The 20,845-nt window shown below is 43.9% G+C and overlaps 1 protein-coding gene across 2 annotated transcripts in view; it reads left to right on the top strand.

The window, feature by feature from the left end:
* UNC13D (unc-13 homolog D) overlaps positions 1-20,845 on the top strand; it is an 80,167-nt gene that overhangs the window by 19,063 nt on the left and 40,259 nt on the right. For both annotated transcript variants that reach the window (XM_040438809.1, XM_040438808.1), the window contains exons 2-14: positions 965-1,006; positions 2,086-2,181; positions 2,782-2,889; positions 4,340-4,399; positions 8,162-8,228; positions 8,360-8,546; positions 8,815-8,859; positions 11,275-11,343; positions 11,847-11,916; positions 12,030-12,134; positions 13,533-13,622; positions 14,811-14,914; positions 20,564-20,681. In XM_040438809.1, the coding sequence (XP_040294743.1) occupies positions 965-1,006; positions 2,086-2,181; positions 2,782-2,889; positions 4,340-4,399; positions 8,162-8,228; positions 8,360-8,546; positions 8,815-8,859; positions 11,275-11,343; positions 11,847-11,916; positions 12,030-12,134; positions 13,533-13,622; positions 14,811-14,914; positions 20,564-20,681 (1,161 nt within the window). The remainder of the gene's footprint in view (positions 1-964; positions 1,007-2,085; positions 2,182-2,781; positions 2,890-4,339; positions 4,400-8,161; positions 8,229-8,359; positions 8,547-8,814; positions 8,860-11,274; positions 11,344-11,846; positions 11,917-12,029; positions 12,135-13,532; positions 13,623-14,810; positions 14,915-20,563; positions 20,682-20,845) is intronic.

Genomic DNA, 20,845 nt, shown 5'->3' with positions numbered 1-20,845 from the left:
TGTTCTAGTTCCTCCCAAAGGGGTTTATTGGGGTTGAAGTCCCGGGTCTGTGCAGCCAGTCAACTTCTTCCCCCAATCATGCCTTTATGGAGCTTTCTTTGTGCACTGGGTCACAGTCAGGATGTAACAGAAAAGGACCGTCCCCAAACTGTTCCCACAAAGTTGGAAGCATAAAATTGTCCAAGATATCTTGGTCTACTGAAGCATTAAGATTTCACTGCCCTGGAACTAAGGAGCCTAGACCGACCCCTGAAAACAGCCCCATAGCATTATCCCTATTCCACCAAACTTTACAGCTGGCACAATGCAGTCAGGAAGGTAACGCTCTCCTGGTATTCACCAAACCCAGACTCACCCATCAGCCTGCAAGTGGTGGCGTGCTTTACATCACTCCATCCGACGCCTGGCATTGTCCTTGGTGATGTTGGAAACACATGCCATGAAGCTCCCGACACAGCACTGTTTTTGTGCTGATGTTAACGGCAGGGGAGGTTTAGACTCTGCAGTTACGGAGTCAGAAGAGCGTTTTTTACTTTTATGCACTATGCTCTAGTTACCCTGCACTGTAACTTTACGTGGTCTCCATTTCGTGGCTGAGTTGCTGTAGTTCCTTCCACTTTGCTATAATATCACTCACAGGTGAATATTTAAGAGGGTAGAAATTTCACAAACTCATTCGTTGCAGCGGTGACATCCTCTTACAGGACCATGCTGGAATTCAGTGAGCTTTTTAGAATGGGTCGTTCTTTCACAAATGCTTGTACTGGCAGACTGCATGGATTTTATACACCTGTGGCAATGTAATTTAATGAAACACCTGAATTCAATGATTAAGATGTGTGTCCCAGTACTTTTCTCTATATAGTGCATACTGTATATAATATATTTGTAAGGTGATTGGAGTTTGGCTATCTTTGTATTTTTATTATTTTGCCGCTTCTTATGTACATTTCATCTATTACAGATGGAGACTTCTCCCGGTCCGCACCGATTCACACGTAGGGAGGTAAGAAAAGACAATGCTGTATCTTTTACATGAACAGGAGAAAGGCTCATTATGTAGTAATGGCAGTGATATGGCATTATACTGGGACTGTTGTGCATTCTCAGTGGTTTCCTATGGAAGGCCCGGGCAACTTGCAACGATTACAAGAACTACACCCAGTCAGTTATTGCTGAAGACTCAAGACTGTGTAGGGTTCTTAAATCTCAGCTTGATTGTCAGATATTACAAATAGACCTAGAACATGGAAACACCTAGACCGTGGCAGATGAATTAAAATGTTGGAAGTATAAAGAAATGCACCGGGACCACAGTAATCATATGGCTGCATACACATTGAATGGAATAAAACTGGGGAGAACGGAACAAGAGAAGGACTTGGGTATTCTGGTTAACAGTAAGCTAAGCAGTAGTACTCAATGTCAGGCAGCAGCTGAAAAAGCAAGTAAGATTTTAGGGTGTATATAAAGAGACATAAAAACCCATGATCCCAATGTAATATTACCACCACTATAAATCCCTCATGAGGCCAAATCTTGAATATGTGATTAAGTTTTGGGCTCCAAATACTATAAAGTATATAGGAGAACTCGAAACGGTTCAGAACCAGGCAAGTGTAAGGTCTCTCTTGTAATGAGAGGCTTAAAAAATTGGGATTGTTCAGCTTGGGAAAAAAAGACTCCTTACAGGTGATCATCAGTCCGCAGATCCGCAAAACACGGACACCAGAGTTTGCGGACCACAAAACACTTATGCCCCCTTACATGTATGTATGTATAGTCCCTTACATGTAGAAATACATGTGTGGTCAATACAAAGAACTGGCTTGGGAGTTATCGATTCTAAGGATTTTACAAAAGACCAGGGGACATTCTTTGCATGTGGAGGAAAAGCAATTCAAACATCAATAAAGGAAAGGATTCTTTCCGGTTACAGCTGTCAAACTACGGAATTCCCTACCTCAAGATGGCAGATACTATGTCAGCATTTATAAAAGGGGCTAGATGCTTATCTAATAGCCAATGGCATTGATGGTTATCAAATCTTTCTTTCACATTAACGGTTATACTCTTTTGACACAGGCGAGGTACGGGAAAAAGAGCACAATCCGTCCTTCAGAGAAAAAATCCGCAAAGGAAACCAATGTCGAAGACAAACCAGTTTCTCCATCTGTACAGGTTAGAAACATTGCACAGTCAGATATTGGGGGTCTCTTTGTGATTTTAGAGGACTATTCACAGTCCTCCGACCTCTAGGGTACTTGCATGCTCACTTATGTTTACCAAGAAGGTGCAATGGTGGAAAAAAAGTGATGCAACCAAAACCTCACCTACCCAAAGCAGTCAATTGCCACACAATTTTGTAAGCAGAACCGAGCGATTGCCTGCAGAATCATGGCCGAAGTCCATGTTTGGACTCATGTGGCAGTCAGAATGTATAAGACCCTACATTGGGACTTATACTTATACTACAGTGTATATAGAACACAGGCCACCAGAGCAAGCTCTGTGCAGACATTGTGCCATCTAGGACTGTTGGAGGATTTCAGCTCTGAAGACTACATAATTGTGAATGCAGCTGTGAGCTATATGTATTTGCAGAGTTGCTATATATTTAATCATGTATATTAATTACAATATACCGTATGTGATTTTTTTATAGCCCAGTTTTTCAGTATGGCTGTTCTTTGTGTTAGAGACTATTGGATTTAAATTAACTATGCATTCGCTTATGTTTGTCTCCATTTTTTTTGTTCTCACATAATTTTGACCGCTCAGCGCAATCTATTGTACGGAGAAGCTCTGTATACAGTCATACACAGAATCGGGATGTCTGAGCCGAATCATATATCAGATAATGACCAGCTTTATGAATACCTGCAAATGGTAAGAGGCAAAAGTTTTGTGAAGGGGAATGCATGGGCTAAAAGGGAGTCATTATGTTCCTACTGCAGCTATCCCCTGAGGAGTCGGTGCAGAGGATGGTAGTGGTAGTGGCCCTATGACATGTTGATTCACGGTGTGCTCCCTCAGGCCGTTGCTCCCTGGGAATCGATACATTGGAAATATAGTTTGAAGGATGAGGACAGAAGTTAAAGAATAAAAGTCTTCCTTTACTCAGTGCAAAAGATAACTTGTGGCACAGTAGCAGGTACAAGGTGCAGATTCTCTGGCACCAGATGAGGAGGTATGTTGGCTAGTTGTGTGGAAATTCAATAGCACTAGCAGGCACTTATGGATACAGGTGTCCACTGTGATACAGGCTCCGTGTTAGTCTGGCCTGGAGGTGATTTGGGTGATGGGTGTCTGAGCCGTAGTCCCTCACCGTGCAGAAGTGTCTGTAAAGCTGTAATTTCGCTGATCACTCTGCTGTTTTATCACACTGATGCAACTTGGAAGCAGTGTTCTGGTTTCTGATGATCTCTCTGAAGTATTGGTCTCACAGGGGAATTAGATACGGTTCCTAGGAGTAGGAGCACTGACATGTGCTTCCTTACTCCTCCACTATATGAACAGGAACTCCTTCTCCTCTCCTAGCTAGACAGGAACTTCCCCTCCAAGCAGGAAGCAGGACCAACTCACTCTTGCCAAGAGGGGAGGGACAGGGTAGTTAGTCCTTTCCTGCCAGCCATTGCCAACCATACCTTACCTAGCTGGTATATATGGCCAAAACACCAAAAAATATAACATTACACAATATATAACCATATACAATAAAAATGTTGCATATACCGCCAGGTCTTTGGTACTGCACTACTACAATTCGTACTATCATCTTTATCATACCACCTGTTCTCCTGTGCTCTCCATGTCTAGTGTTTTACTCTTATAGTCACACACCAGTGTCTTCTGTGGTTTAGTATCTAAGACAAAGGCACTGCTACACTACAGTACGGTATAAACTGCAAAGCCTACGTTCATCCTCTTGGAGATAGTATTGTTTCCGTCCAGCTACTATTCATTTCAATGGAGGGCACAGTCTAATAAAAAATGAACTACAAAATGTGTTTTGACTTGTCATGTTTGAACAAATGAATATATATCGTTTAAAGGAGTTGTCCACTTTGGACTTTAGAAAATAATACCGACCATAAGCTGATCACAGGACACAGTGCTGCTGGGATCTCCAAATCAGCTGGTTTTGCAAGTACCCTGGTCTGGATTACTGCATACCCGTTACGGTATACATTTGAATACAGTTTTTGGGTACTCAAACATATACCCCCCCCCCCCCCCCAATAAATTCCAGCGAGAGGCTTTAATGCAATGTGTACTCGGCCTTACACTTCCAGAACTGTTCTAAATAAAATAAAAATCTCATCTGTATCTCTTTCAGGCCTTCAATATGGATTCTGCAGAGCACCAGGCCATATTAGAAAGCATAAAAAGTCTTGAGGTAAATATGCAGAATTCTTATAAAATGATATGACAGAAGAAAATATCATAGATGACGGTACAACACTGAAAACAAGCTAATCAGTCCAACAAGCGTCAATGCCATTAAAGGGGTTGTCCCGCCATAAGAACTTAAATCACCTAACCACAGGGGTCAGAACCCTTGAATCCCCACCAATTATACGGACAGGGTCACAAAGTATTTTGAGTGAATTGAGTGATGGTCGTCCATGCACACTGTCGCTCTATTCGTTCTCTATGGGACTGCTAGTCTCATAGAGAATGAATAGAGCAGCAGTGCACATGTGCGCTGCAGGGCCGGCCTTAGGTGTCCAGGCGCCCTGTGCGAGCTAACCTTGTGGCGATCCCCCCCCAAAAAAAAAAAAAAACACTGCTTGTTGCTGGCATCATGGCATAGGCTGGCTGACTATCCAACCAAGTAGTTACCAGCCCACACACCCCAAAGGCCGGTGTAATGTCATACTTCCCTACTTCGTGAGATTTCCCTACCCTCATCACTTCCGGTCGCACCGGACATGACGTGAGGAGGTGTGCAGCGCCGCGCAGGCGCACAACGTCAGGTTAGGGAAGTTTCACAGCAGAGTGCGCATGCGCCAGGAGCCTCGCCGGCGGTTAGGGTAGGGAAAAACTATGGGCCAGTGCGCAGGCGCAGTGATCGGATGGATGTTCTCAGCTGAACACCGGCCGACACTGCGCATGCACCGGGAGCCTCACCAGCGGTTAGGGAAGGGAAAAATTACGTACGGGCCAGTGCTTTTTCCCTACCCTAACCGCTGGTAAGGCTCCCAGCGCATGCGCAGTGTCGGCCGGTGTCCTGCTGAGAACATCCATCCGATCACCGCACCTGTGCACTGCCCCATAATTTTTCCCTACCCTAACCGCTGGCGAGGCTCCCAGCGCATGCGCACTCTGCTGTGAAATTTCCCTAACCCATCGTTGTGCGCAGTGCGCCCCCCCAATATAATAAACATTGGTGGCACAGTGCGCCTCCCCCAACATCCCAGTATAATAAACATTGGTGGTGCAGTGCGCCCCCCCCAACACCCCAGTATAATAAACATTGGTGGCGCAGTGCGCCCCCCCAACACCCCAGTATAATAAACATTTGCGCAGTGCGCCCCCCAATATAATAAACATTGGTGGCGCAGTGCGCCCCCCAACACCCCAGTATAATAAACATTGGTGGCGCAGTGCGCCCCCCCTCAATATAATAAACATTGGTGGCGCAGTGCGCCCCCCTCAATATAATAAACATTGGTGGCGCAGTGCTCCCCCCTTCAATATAATAAACATTGGTGGCGCAGTGCGCCCCCCCTCAATATAATAAACATTGGTGGCGCAGTGGGCAGTGCCAATGAGGGTTAAAAAATTTAAAAAAAATTAACTCACCTCCTCCAATTGATCGTCTTCTGTTCTTTCTTCATGACCTGTCAAAGGACCTGTGGTGACATCACTGTGCTCATCACATGATACATCACATGATCCATCACCATGGTAATGGGTCATGTGATGAGCTCAGTGACGTCACCACAGGTCCTGAAGAAAGACCGGCAGCTACGCGATCAACTGGAGGAGGTGAGTTAATTTTTTAAAATTATTTTTTAACCCTCATTGGCACTTCCCACTGAGCCACCAATGTTTCTTATACTGGGGGGGGGCGCACTGTGCCACCAACGTTTGTTATACTAGGGTGGGGGCGCACTGAGCCACCAATTATGTTTCTTATACTGGGGTGTTTGGGGGGGGGGGGGGGGGCGCACTGTGCCACCAACGTTTCTTATACAAATACAGGAGGCGGGTGCCGGAATCAAATAGCCGGCACCCGACCTCTGTGACAGGGAGCTGCGATCAGCGGCAGTTAACCCATCAGGTACCGCACCTGAAGGGTTAACTCAACTGCAGCTGATCGCAGCTCCCTGTCACAGAGGTCGGGTGCCGGCTATTTGATTCCAGCACCCGCCTCCTGTATTTGTATTTCAGGTCAGTTATCTTCATTGGTGGCGCAGTGGCCACAGCCCCTCGCCTCCTCCTCCGGTCTCTCTTCTTATTGGCAGCGGCGGGGGCAGCAGGCAGGTCAGACAGGGGAGGGGGAGATGGAGGGGGCGCCCCGAGGGAGAACACAAGTACAGCCTCGCCTGCCGCAGATTACATTGCGAGCTGTCGGCCGCCCAGCGCCCCTGTTACTATGGCGCCCTGTGCGGCCGCACAGCCCGCACACCCCAAAGGCCGGCCCTGTGTGCGCCCACCGTTCATTTCAGCCTGAGGACTGACTGCTGGGATCCCCACCAATCAGGTACTTATCCTTCCCTTATGATGGATAACCCCTTTAGAGGGTTTTTCCAGACTGTAAGGTATTGATGACCTGTCCTTAGAATAGGTCATCAATATCAGATTGGTTGGTTTCTGACACTCGGCAAACACACCGATCAGCTGTTTTCAGCAGCTGCTGGTACTGGAAATACAACAGTACATGCGGCCGGAAGCAGAAGTCTCCATTCACTATGTAGTGGCCATGATGAGTTCTGCAGCTCAGCTCCCATTCACATTTTACGTAGATGTCCATGTAAAGGTGCAACTTGATGCTCCTGAGTCCCAGTGCAAAATCTGTAACAGAGCCCCAAGCATCTACCATGTATAATACTGTTGTTTTCTTATGTGACAGAGATGCTTTTGTGCCCCTTCAGGCACCATGGCCAGGATACAACAGCTACCTCTGCACCCCTTATATCTACCGTATGCAAATGGATCAAGGAGAATATCAGTAGTAATAAATCAAAGCAAAGGAACTTCTTGTATTTTTTTTTTTCTTAAGGATGTTTTGCTAGTCATCCAACTGGCTTTCTCAAATAGAATGGCTTGTACAAGAATTCTCCAGCATTAAATACTGGTGACTCTTGGAGGTAAATTGATGATTGCATTTGCATGACTGAAGCTAATAGTTGTGATTAAACTGCCATGTACAATGCTGTTCTAACACCTCTCCCAAGGCAGTTTAATCACACCTTCTAGCTTCAATTATGCAAATTCAATCAACACTTTACCTCCATGACTGAAGCATGAGTCACCAGTATTTAATGTTGGAGAATTATCCAGCCATTCCAACTGAGAAAGCCAGTCGGATGACTAGCAAAACGTCTTCAAGAAAAAAATAATACAAAAATATCCAGTTGCTCTGACTTATTATTACTGACATACCATGCCCTGGAAGAATGAGACCCTTCACAGACAAATGAACCAGGAGAACTTAAATATTTTATTTGTGTGTTCTCCTTGAAATGTCATAGCAATGAGAATGTTCTTCTAAAATTTCAAGTTTCCTCCTTAAAGGGGTATTCCAGGATTTTACTACTGATGACCTATCCTCAGGACAGGCCATCAATATCTGATCGGCAGTTGTCCGACATCCCTCTGCCCCACTGATCAGCTGTTTCAGGGTAGTTCCGGCATCGGAAGAACTACACAACTCTGTTCATTGTGTAGTGGGCAGAGCTGGTAACTGCAGCCTTGCTCCCATTCATTTCAATGTGAGAAGCGTTGAAGTAACCAGCTCCTTCTACTACACAGTGTGGACAGAGCTGTATAGTTCTGGCACAAGAGCTACTCTGAAGAGCCAGAACTAGAAGGAGCGACCTATGTTGATCTCTGCCTCGGGCCACACATTCACCATTTACTTCCCTGGGGTCCCTGGATGAAAGTATTAGTGAATAATTAGATAAACCAAAGTATTTGTCTTGTGTTCCAGCCCCCAATCATCTGTGTGAAAGTGACGGTGAAACAAGCTAAAGGAATACTCGGAAAGGATGTTAGTGGTAAGAGCGTCTACAATGACTCCATTCATGGTCTTGGTTTCTCATGTGATCTTCTAATTATGATTCTTGCAGTTCCAGTTAGTGTGACCAGCTACGTTCAGAAATCTTGTTTTTTCATCTTCTGTATCAAGGTTTTAGTGATCCCTACTGCATGCTAGGGATCGAGAAGCGATCTATCTCCAGGGACAGTAGCCCCAATCCTGACAAGAAACAGAAGCAGAAAGCGGTAGTCAGGAACACTCTACCTGAGGATCAGACACACAAGACACAGGTCAAGGCCCAGACCTTAAATCCTGTATGGAATGAAACTTTTATAATGTAAGTCTCTTTAATGAGGTGTCTGGAGCTTGGCTAGGATGGGTTTTGAATTGTACCAAGGAGCTTCACACTGTGGCCCTGTATGGCACTGGATATAGGAATGTCTCAATGTGCGTAGAGTTTTTCCTTCACTCAAGGTCCTGGTTCCTGAGGGGGCCCAGTGGCCCCTGTACTACATAAGAAGACACTGATAGTATAAATGGCACATGGTATCAGAAAGGGCAGTTTCAGACTTTTGAGATCACAATTTCAACTACTTTTGTTTCAGGGAAGTGGATGACATACAACATGCTCGCTTTCAGATGGATATGTGGTAAGTGCTGGTTCATGTTCACAGGAGAACCTACCTGCAGATGCCACAAAGAATTTAGAGTCACTGGAAAGATTCAACCCCAAATGTAAAAAAGTTATAAACCTAGATTTGTTAGTAGCGTCAGGTCTAATAATGTTCTAAGGTGCGCACAAATCCCCCAACCGCAGTAACCCCCAAACATTGTATATTGCAAGCTCTGTGCATTCCTCACTCCTTATTCAGAAACTTCAGACCAATAGCGACACCATATTTGCATCCAGTTCTAGCTCAGCCTGCAGCTGAGTGGCACACTTCATCAGGCCAGCTGTGTCCATCTATGTCCAGCTGGCCCTCCCAGGTGGCCATTGGTCGCTTACACTAGCCTGACTATACAGACTTCACTGATCTGGGGACCTGCTGTAGAACCTGCGTCCTCTGACTGATGAGCAACCCCACAACAAAACCTGTAGCATGCACTCTGTGGCCTATGAACCACCACACCTCTGGTTTATAGACCAACCTTTACAAATCAACAACGAGCTGATTTTCTAACGATGTGGATTCTGACTGCTTGCTCACAACTAACTAATCTCCTGTATCTGAGATCTCCCAAAATTGGGGGCATTTTTTTATATTATTGTATTGTACTCATTTTGAGCTAAAACTATTTTTTTCAGTTGGTCTTTATAAAAAATGTTCAGCCCCTTTCTCTGTACAGCCTTGGGATTCTCTAGTACCAGGCTCAGTGTTTATACTGTTTCTTGTCAGGCAGCTCAGCTGACCATACCTCCCAAGCTTAAAAAATGACAAGGAGGGACAATTGCAGCAGCACGCATAGCGGCAAATTTTGTAATACTGCCATAACTCTAACTCCATCCAATGCATATCTACACATGCCAGGGCAGAAATAAAGCCCACCCATCACTGCCTCCGCCTAGCAGTGTACAAATGAAAACAAAAAAGCCCTTGCCCTGTGCGATACAGCTCATGAAATGCTCTGATGCTCATGTCAGAGGGGCTGAAGAAGGGGATATATCCAAGTTCAGCTGTGAACTCAGACAACCCCTTTAAGGATGTTGATAGCAGGGCATAACTAAGCCCTCCCAGGACCATGGGACAGCCACTGAAATCCAGGACTGTCCCTCCAGATCTGAGACAGTTGGGAGTTAGGCAGATGGGCTCCTTATCTCTAATCTCTTGACCTCATAAACACTCTTACTGCTAAGAATATGGCTTAAATAAGTGTTTATGAGCTGTTAGTAGTTTAAAGATAACGGATATACATAGCTGGCAGATAACGGTTCAAAGCGAAAGTAAGATGCCTGCTGCTTGGCAAAGAGTTAAAGTGGAGCTGTCACCTCTCCTGACATGTCTGTTTTAGTAACTACTTGCATTCTCCATGTAATAACAATTCTGGAGCATCTATTCTTATGACTATATGATGTGCCATTCCTTTATTATTCCTGCTTTCCTATTTGTTTATAAATGAATTTCCAGCAGTATGCAGTAAGGGTACTGCATATGGGTGTTACCAGTAGGGGGTTGTCCCTGTACAGTCTGAAACTGATAGCAATGACTGCAAAATGTCGGACTGTGCACTGAACCCCCCCCCTTCCCCCCCAACTGTTAACACCAATATGCAGTACCCTTACTGCAGACTGCTGGAAATTCATTTATAAACCTCTAGTAGAAATAATAACAGAATGGCACATCATAGAGTAATAAGAATAGATGCTCCAGAATTGTTATTACCTGAGGAATGCAAGTAGTTAATAAAACAAGCATTTCAGTAGAAGTGACAGGTCCTCTTTAACCCTGTATGACAAAATAGGCTGAACATTTTTACTAAAGACCAAATGATTTTAGCCCAAAATTAGTAAAATGCAATCCTAAAAAAAAAAAAATGCACCAAAGGTGTACATAGCCTTTAACCCCCGTCACCTGGGTGTCCACCTTAAAGAAGCACTACATTTTTATTCTCTGGCCTGTTAGAAAGGTATTCAGTGTAAATTGTAATGAATGTTCCTCCCATTGTCCGTATTTGTGAGTTATAACCTCCCTTCACACACAGCATCTTATGTGTGGACAGGAAGCCAGTTTCTCCATGTATTCCTATGGGAGTCTCAGTGTCAGTCTCATAGGAATGAATAGAGAAGTAACTGACTTCCTGTCCTGTGTCAGTTGGATATCAGACTGCTGGTCACATGACACAGCTGAGGATCAGAAGGGAGGGAATAACTCAATACAATTACCGGTAAGAAGATTACCTTCACTACAATTTACATCATGTACCTTTGTTCTTAATGCACCATAGATGTTTTATTACATTCTCCAACGACCAGGGTCACTACATTTCCATATATTTTACATATAATGGCTTCATCTTCTTTCAGTATCCATAATTACTAATGTTGTATCTGCTGGCTTCTGTCAAAGGGACTCAGATGATGTGGAATCTGTCAGGGCCAAGTTTGGGGAGTTGACAGACCTACATGGATTGAAAAGGTGAGAGAATAATTAACTCCTATTAGGGCATCTAAACTCGTTTGGTCTTAAAAAGGTTCTCTGGATTACAGATATTGATGCCCTTTCGTCAGGATAGGTCTTCAAATATCAGATTAGTAGGGTGGCCAGTGTTGGATTAGCTGTTTCGAGCAGCTGCTGGCACCAGAAATCTTGAAGCACAAAGTATATTATAAAGTTGCAGGTCATTTAATTGTTCATAAAGAACTGGAAAGCATTTTCTAAGTTATTTTGAATCTTAGGTTCTGTTCACACTTTTGTAAAATTTCTATTTTTCCGCTCCGTCATAGGACAGACACCAATGGCGGCTGACTTATAACGGGTCAATTGGGTTTCCATCATGGTGTCTGTCATTTTGATGGAAAATATGATGGAATTTCCAAAGGCAGCCAGAGGAAAGTATACAAAGAGAGGACAGGCCAGAAATGTCTTTGTAGATGTTCTTGGTGTTCCTCACCTAACATCCATACCTTCCTGCTTTTTAGGATATTTAAAGACGCTCGCAAGGACAAAGGTCAAGATGACTTTCTAGGAAATATTGTTCTCCGACTGCGGGTAAGGCTCTGTGGGGTCAGGACTCAGGAGACTACCGCATATATTTTTACTGCGATGGACAATGGTGTAAAAATTTAACTGGATTTAGGAAAGTTATGAATGGTTATGTTTAGGACCTGAAATGCAAGGAGGATCGCTGGTACCATCTGGAACCTCGGACAGAGACGTATCCAGACAGAGGGCAGTGCCACCTGCAGTTCCTTCTTACCCACAAGAAGGTAAGGACCTTTCATCTATGTAACACATGGTCCATATATTCTGCTTTTCATTTGGTCCAAAAAGGTTAATGGGAGTCTGTCACCTCCATATGGCCATATACAGTGCTTACATTGTCCTATAGCACACCTATGCATGAATGTTATGGTACCTGTGTCTTTGTCTTTACACTTGCAGAAGAACTTTGATTGATATGCAAATGAGCACTCGCAAGTGCCCATGAGCGGCGTTCACTGTGTTGGTGCCCAGGCTGCCCTTCCTTTTTTCATTGTTCCCCCGCCCCAGCCTCTGCATATGCCCGCCTTCCTATTCCCTTGCGTCATCCTAAGGTCCGGCCGAGATCCCGCAACTGTGCACTTCCTCGCCGGGCCGGAGCATGCGCACTGCGATGCCCATTGTGGGCATTGCATCGCTTTAACTACTGCGAATGCGCCGACCACCGCCACATTGCTGCTGGTTTTGCGCCGTTCGCCGGAGCATGCGCAGTAGTTAAAGCGATGCCGTGCCAACAATGGGCATCGCAGTGCGCATGCTCCGGCCCGGCGAGGCAGTGCACAGTCGCGGGATTTCGGCCGGACCTTAGGATGACGCAAGGGAATAGGAGGGCGGGCATATGCAGAGGCTGGGGCGGGGGAACAATGAAAAAAGTTTTGCTCTTAATAACTTTTAGAGGATTGGGTGAATCCTCCCTGTAGGAGCACCCTTACCATTCTTGACTAGTAGGTGAGCCCTCTCTAAATATTTATTTTTTACATAATATTTACCATTACATTCATGTATAGATGTGCTATAGGGCAATGTAAGCACTGTATATGGCCATATGGAGGTGACAGACTCCCTTTAAAAACATTGTTTATAGCATACGTATAGCACTGGTCTAGCAATCTAAAGCTGCAGGCATAGCCTGCGGTGTAGTTATAGGAGGTGCGCTGAGAGATACCTGTAGATGTCGCTTTGTAAGATGAGTCTAGATTGTGTCCTTGTCCCTGAAAAAATCTAGGTCTCATCAACATCATTGTAGGTCCCTATATTGCTATTTTTGTATATTCGCAATGTTTCTTTTATATTAGATGTACTCATTAGGGCTCATGAACACAATCGTAGCCTGTTTTGCGGTCCTCAAATTGCAGATCCCAAAGCACAGATACCGGCCATGTTCGTTTTGCATTTTGTAGAACAGTCACATCCTTGTCCATAAAATGGACAAGATTAGGCCATGTTCTATTCTTTTCTGGATGCCACTGAACAGACATACAGATGCGGACAGCACACGGTGTGATGTCTGCATCCATTCAAGTGAATGGGTCCGCAGCCGACCCACATTTTGTGCGGGAAAAAAAATACGTTTGTGTGCATGAGCCCTTATACTGACAATTTCCCTACAATATGTGCAATTCTAGAGAGCAACTATGCTGAGCAGGAACCCCAGCTACATCGTCCACCGGCAGCTACTCCAGCAGTTTGTTCGACATGAGATCACCTGTCATCAGGTATATACCCTATAGTATTCACATGGGAACCAAACCACTGAAATTGCCCCACATTTTGATTGTATTTGTGCCTGTTTTTAACACACTTTACTCCACAAAATGGTCGTTTTAGTTTCTGTGACGTATTTGTTAACCATTTGCGCCAGCCTTCAGAGTCATTTGTGACTGCTTTGCAAGGTTTTTAGGATCATTTAAGAAATTGGACTTTTTAAAATATCGCAAATGAGGGAACAATCGCATCTCTGCTCCACACAGTGGCTGGCATGGGAAAATCATACTTTCAGCCAGAAATGAATGGCTGTGATGTACGTTTTGACAGATTTATCACGTGAAGTCATAAATTTGTCACAACATATGATTCGTGCGCTTTCTGCATCCGCGTGCCCATTCCGCAAAAGATAGATCATCTCTTATACTTGGATCCATTGAAGTCAGTAAGTCTTTAAAATAAAAAACTAATGCAACACAGACGTCACACAGACGTCATCCGTATTTTGCAGACCGCAAAATACATAGGGTCATGTGACTGTACCCTAAAGGGTTTTTCCAGGGCTCACATAACAGGCCAGTAGAGGAAAGTTTGTAATATACCTATTGTTCCATAGTGTGTATTGCCCGCTAAAGTACCCGGTGACATGAAGCTTCTCTTCTGAAAGTCCTGGTTCTGCTGATGTCACATCTATTACCAGGTTTCCGGCATGGGTTATGGTCAGGATGTCACTTCCGTTGTGGACAGGGCCAGAACTATCCCTCTCCCTGGCGCATGTGTAAATGAGATGAATTCAGGAGTTTAGACATTTGCCAAGAAGGGCAATAGTTCTGGCCTCATCCACAGCAGAGGCCTGGCTCGGTGGAAAGTCAGTGTGTCCTAACGTAAAGGGGGCATCACTACAAAACCAAATCCAACAAACAGGTCTAAAGAAGCACCGGATTTATCATTCAGCATCAGCCACTAATAAATCTGGAGACATTTAAGACTGTCAGGACAACAGAAAAATAAAACCACCCAGGATTGTGCGTACTGTCTGTAGAAGATTACAGATGGTTGGCAACCCTGCTAGCAAGCCAGTGTTGCAGGGTAACTACACTACAGACAAGATATTTCACTATGAAAGATATACCATATACTTGGGTTTGCAGTATTGTCTTCTGCCCATATACACCATAACATTCTCATTCTTACCACAGGCAACTGGAACCACATGGGATGGAGAGATCGGTCCACATGGCACCACCATTCTGCACCTACACGCTTCCCAGAAAGATTTGTCTGAATTTCATCAAGGCCTTGCGTAAGTTATAGAGGTCTTCATCATCTCTGAAGTAACATGATCATCTGTACAATATTGTATAGATATTTAGAGGAACATCAAGTTCTATCTTTCAAGGTCTTAGCAATGTTTAGGTCATCTGCACTTCACAGACTGCCATTAAGCTTGTTCCATGAGGGAGCAACCACCTGTCAATCATGGGCAAAAATATAAGGATATACAGTTGCAAGAAAAAGTATGTGAACCCTTTGGAATGATATGGATTTCTGCTCAAATTGGTCATAAAATGTGATCTGATCTTCATCTAAGTCACAACAATAGACAATCACAGTCTGCTTAAACTAATAACACACAAAGAATTAAATGTTACCATGTTTTTATTAAACACACCATGTAAACATTCGCAGTGCAGGTGGAAAAAGTATGTGAACCCTTGGATTTAATAACTGGTTGAACCTCCTTTGGCAGCAATAACTTCAACCAAACGTTTCCTGTAGTTGCAGATCAGACGTGCACAATGGTCAGGAGTAATTCTTGACCATTCCTCTTTACAGAACTGTTTCAGTTCAGCAATATTCTTGGGATGTCTGGTGTAAATCACTTTCTTGAGGTCATGCCACAGCATCTCAATCGGGTTGAGGTCAGGACTCTGACTGGGCCACTCCAGAAGGTGTATTTTTTTCTGTTTAAGCCATTCTGTTGTTGATTTACTTCTATGCTTTGGGTCGTTGTCCTGTTGCAACACCCATCTTCTGTTAAGCTTCAGCTGGTGGACAGATGGCCTTAAGTTCTCCTGCAAAATTTCTTGATAAACTTGGGAATTCAATATTCCTTCGAAGATGGCAATCCGTCCAGCCCCTGACGCAGCAAAGCAGCCCCAAACCATGATACCCCCACCACCATACTTCACAGTTGGGATGAGGTTTTGATGTTGGTGTGCTGTGCCTCTTTTTCTCCACACATAGTGTTGTGTGTTTCTTCCAAACAACTCAACTTTGGTTTCATCTGTCCACAGAATATTTTGCCAGTACTGCTGTGGAACATCTAGGTGCTCTTGTGCAAACTGTAAACGTGCAGCAATGTTTTTTTGGACAGCAGTGGCTTCCTCTGTGGTATCATCCCATGAAATCCATTCTTGTTTAGTGTTTTACGTATCGTAGATTCGCTAACAGGGATGTTAACATACAGTACAGACCAAAAGTTTGGACACACCTTCTCATTCAAAGAGTTTTCTTTATTTTCATGACTATGAAGGCATCAAAACTATGAATTAACACATGTGGAATTATATACATAACAAACAAGTGTGAAACAACTGAAAATATGTCATATTCTAGGTTCTTCAAAGTAGCCACCTTTTGCTTTGATTACTGCTTTGCACACTCTTGCCATTCTCTTGATGAGCTTCAAGAGGTAGTCCCCTGAAATGGTCTTCCAACAGTCTTGAAGGAGTTCCCAGAGATGCTTAGCACTTGTTGGCCCTTTTGCCTTCACTCTGCGGTCCAGCTCACCCCAAACCATCTCGATTGGGTTCAGGTCCGGTGACTGTGGAGGCCAGGTCATCTGGCGCAGCACCCCATCACTCTCCTTCATGGTCAAATAGCCCTTACTTTTAAAGTTTTCCCAATTTTTTGGCTGACCGACTGACCTTCATTTCTTAAAGTAATGATGGCCACTCGTTTTTTTTTACTTAGCTGCTTTTTTCTTGCCATAATACAAATTCTAACAGTCTATTCAGTAGCACTATCAGCTGTGTATCCACCTGACTTCTCCGCAACGCAACTGATGGTCCCAACCCCATTTATAAGGCAAGAAATCCCACTTATTAAACCTGATAGGGCACACCTGTGAAGCGAAAACCATTTCAGGGGACTACCTCTTGAAGCTCATCAAGAGAATGCCAAGAGTGTGCAAAGCAGTAATCAAAGCAAAAGGTGGCTACTTTGAAGAACCTAGAATATGACATATTTTCAATTGTTTCACACTTGTTTGTTATGTATATAATTCCACATGTGTTAATTCATAGTTTTGATGCCTTCAGTGTGAATCTACAATTTTCATAGTCATGAAAATAAAGAAAACTCTTTGAATGAGAAGGTGTGTCCAAACTTTTGGTCTGTACTGTATGCCAGAGAATTTTGTAAGTCTTTAGCTGACACTCTAGGATTCTTCTTCACCTCATTGAGCAGTCTGTGCTGTGCTCTTGCAGTCATCTTTACAGGATGGCCACTCCTAGGGAGAGTAGCAGCAGTGCTGAACTTTCTCTATTTATAGACAATTTGTCTTACCGTGGACTGATGAACAGCAAGGCTTTTGGAGATACTTTTATAACCCTTTCCAGCTTTATGCAAGTCAACAATTCTTAATCGTAGGTCTTCTGAGAGCTCTTTTGTGCGAGGCATCATTCACATCAGGCAATGCTTCTTGTGAAAAGCAAATCCAGAACTGGTGTGTGTTTTTTATAGGGAAGGGCAGCTGTAACCAACACCTCCAATCTCATCTCATTGATTGGACTCCAGTTGGCTGACACCTCACTCCAATTAGCTCTTGGAGATGTCATTAGTCTAGGGGTTCCATACTTTTTCCACCTGCACTGTGAATGTTTACATGGTGTGTTCAATAAAAACATGGTAACATTTAATTCTTTGTGTGTGATTAGTTTAAGCAAACTGTGATTGTCTATTGTTGTGACTTAGATGAAGATCAGATCACATTTTATGACCAATTTGTGCAGAAATCCATATTATTCCAAAGGTTCACATACTTTTTCTTGCAACTGTATGTTAGTGCCCAAAAGAAACGTTCTCAGGTTCTCCTAATAGTTTTCACCAAATCTGCTCTTAAAATAACTGCTAGTAATGAACATACAAAGATATTGACCACTGATGCCCATATAATGTCCCAGGCCACATGGGGAAGGAGCACCCATCATCCCAGGCACACAAACCATGTAGAAGTAGTTTAAAACTTTATGCCTGAGCTTTATCCCAGCAAAGACTGCTATTCCAAAAAATATATGGTGACAACATTGGCCACAAACACAAAGTCATGCAAATGTGTGTCTGGGCCTGGCCCTAAATGTGTATGATATGTGGCCTTTGATGGCCGTATTTGAGGGCCTCACAGGAAAGTGTGTCAGCATAACTGCCACTGGACTTGTATGTTCTCTTGTTGACTATATAACAAAACAATAACAAACACAGGTGCACTCTGCAGTCTCACTAAATCCTCAAACTGATTTTAAAATTGAGAGATTAGTCAACATGTCCTACGGTGTAGAACATGTCTAAGCCCAGACACCACGACAAGGTTTCTCAAGTAGCCCGGGACCCTACACTCTCCTACCTGAGCCGTATGGGTGATACCAGGAGCCAGTGGGCAAATTACAGGAGCATAAGGCCGACTCACAAACAACTCACCAGTTACCTCCAGCATGTGGCCATGCTTGCAATGGGAGGAGGGAGGAGTCTGTGAGTCCCACTCAAGACTTGCTGATATGTCCCAGGCCTCACAGGTGCGCTTAAATGTGACCTGTAGATGGAAAACAGGCACATTTAAATAGGAGTTTATACACCTCCAGGAATCTATATATACAAACTAAGAAGACAGGTTGGCATTAGCAGGAGGTGCTCAAACCCACATGCAGTTGTGCATATATATAGGGGAGCAAATCCTGCACTTGTGGCCCGTTGCTAATGGCAATCCCCAGCAAAATGCATACAATAGAGGATGCCCGCGGCGAACCACAAGTACCACAATAGACATCCTACACAAGGTAACAAGTGCGGATGTGATAATTAATATAACAATATAACAAAACAATAACAAACACAGGTGCACTCTGTAGTCTCACTAAATCCTCAAACTGATTTTAAAATTGAGAGATTAGTCAACATGTCCTACGGTGTAGAACATGTCTAAGCCCAGACACCACGACAAGGTTTCTCAAGTAGCCCGGATTTGCTCCCCTATATATATGCACAACTGCATGTGGGTTTGAGCACCTCCTGCTAATGCCAACCTGTCTTCTTAGTCTCTTGTTGACTAGTCACGTAATGACTTTTGCTAGTCATCCAAATGCCTTTCTGTATTAAAATGACTTGTACAAGGAATCTCCAGCATTAAATACTGGTGACTTATGCTTCAGTCAGCATAATCTATTTATCTCATGGAGGTAAGATGTTGATTGCATTTGCATGACTGGAACTGGTATGTGTGATTAAACTGCCACGGGAGAGATACAGTAAGTAGAGGGAATAATGATAGCGGCACTCACCCGGATGTTGCAAGTAGTATCTTTATTCTTTGAAATCAAATACAAAGTTCAGCAGGCTGGGGCGGACAGGAGCGTGTGTTTGCTGAGTGATCAGCTGGCGACGGCCGTTTCGCGCACCTTGCGCTTCCTCTGGCCTCTGACCTCATCACGCTACCTGTACGCTCCCTTATAACAAGTCTCGAGTTGCCTAGGCAATCTCCGACGCTGAAGCATATCAGTAATCAGCTTCCTGAGCAATGACTGAACCATGTACACAAGTATCGGATATAAAACCATCCCTGACATCTACTACTGTTACATGCAAAGGCTAATCTAGAGGCGTGCCTCCTTCATAAATATACACTTAGATCATTGCGGTCGTTTAACCCTAATGGTCTCATCGCGCTCGTGCGAATAATCCAATCTGCCTCCCTCTGCATAAGGAGGCGGTCTCTGTCCCCCCCTGCAGGTGGTGCAGATACATGTTCCAGGGCCACAAATTTTAAGCATTTTACATTGCCATCATGTATGTTCACTACGTGCTCAATCAGTCTTGGGCATCCTTTTCCTGATCTAACAGAATTTATGTGCTCCCTGAACCTCTCATACATAGGGCGGATAGTCTTCCCTATGTGGAAAGATCCACAGGAGCACAAAACCAGGTAAACTACATATTTAGTTTTGCACGTAGTGAACTGCATGAGCCTGTGTTCAATGCCAGCAAAATATACGTATTTGCCTTGTATGACATGTTTACAGAATGAGCAGTCGCCACATCTGTGGCTCCCTACTGGATACATTCAGTGAGCCAATTTTTTGCTTTAGTTTCCCTCAGTCTACTTCTTACTAGTTTGTCCCTGATCGTGTGGCACTTTTTAAACGTGATCCGTGGTTTATTGCCTGCTACATCTTGTAACCCTTCCTCATTCCTGAGGATCTCCCAGTTCTTACATATGGTTGTGTCTGCCAGAGGGCTGTACTTGAAAACAAAAAGTGAACCTCTCTGTGTTGTTTTTTGTTTGGCTGATCTTTTTATCTTTATTTTTAAGTAACTCCTTTTGGGTGAATTGGCCTGCTTTAGTCAATGCTGTGTCTAAAGCAATTTCTGGTTATCCCCTAGGTGTTAGAACAGCATCGTAGATAGTGATGATTATGATAAACACATTAGGCTGACTGAAGCATGAGAAACTAGTATTTAATGTCGGAGATTCATTGGAAAAGTCGTTCTAATCCAGAATGCCAGTCAGATGACTGTAGAAATGTCTTCAAGAGAAATTTCAAGAAGTCTAGTTGCTCTGATTTATTACTACTGATAAACCATAACCTGGACTAATGGGAACCTTAACAGAGGCGCTTAGTAATGTTAAATCAGTTATAATATATTCACTATTATGGGCCCATGTTTGTCATTTCAGGCAGTGGCTGGCATATAGTAAATTATATCAGAGTCTGGAGTTCAGCAGTAGCTGCTTGCTGCATCATATAACAAGCATTGAATACCTGTGGGTTCAAGGACGGCTGCAGGATGAGCAGGTAATCTTAGGTGGCTTGTGGGAACTGGGCTGCGTTGCTATTGAGATGAGGAAGCTGTTTGTAGACTCATCCCACTGTCACGAACCAACGGGTGTGAACCCACTGTGCCATGTGTCCTACCTCCTCTCAGAGCGTTGTCTAAGTGAACCCCTCGATCTTCACAG

Source organism: Bufo bufo, chromosome 6, assembly GCF_905171765.1.
Source record: "Bufo bufo chromosome 6, aBufBuf1.1, whole genome shotgun sequence".
Lineage (NCBI taxonomy): Eukaryota > Metazoa > Chordata > Amphibia > Anura > Bufonidae > Bufo > Bufo bufo.
The sequence above is the reverse complement of the archived record's forward strand: the minus strand, read 5'-3'. Positions and strand labels throughout refer to the sequence as shown.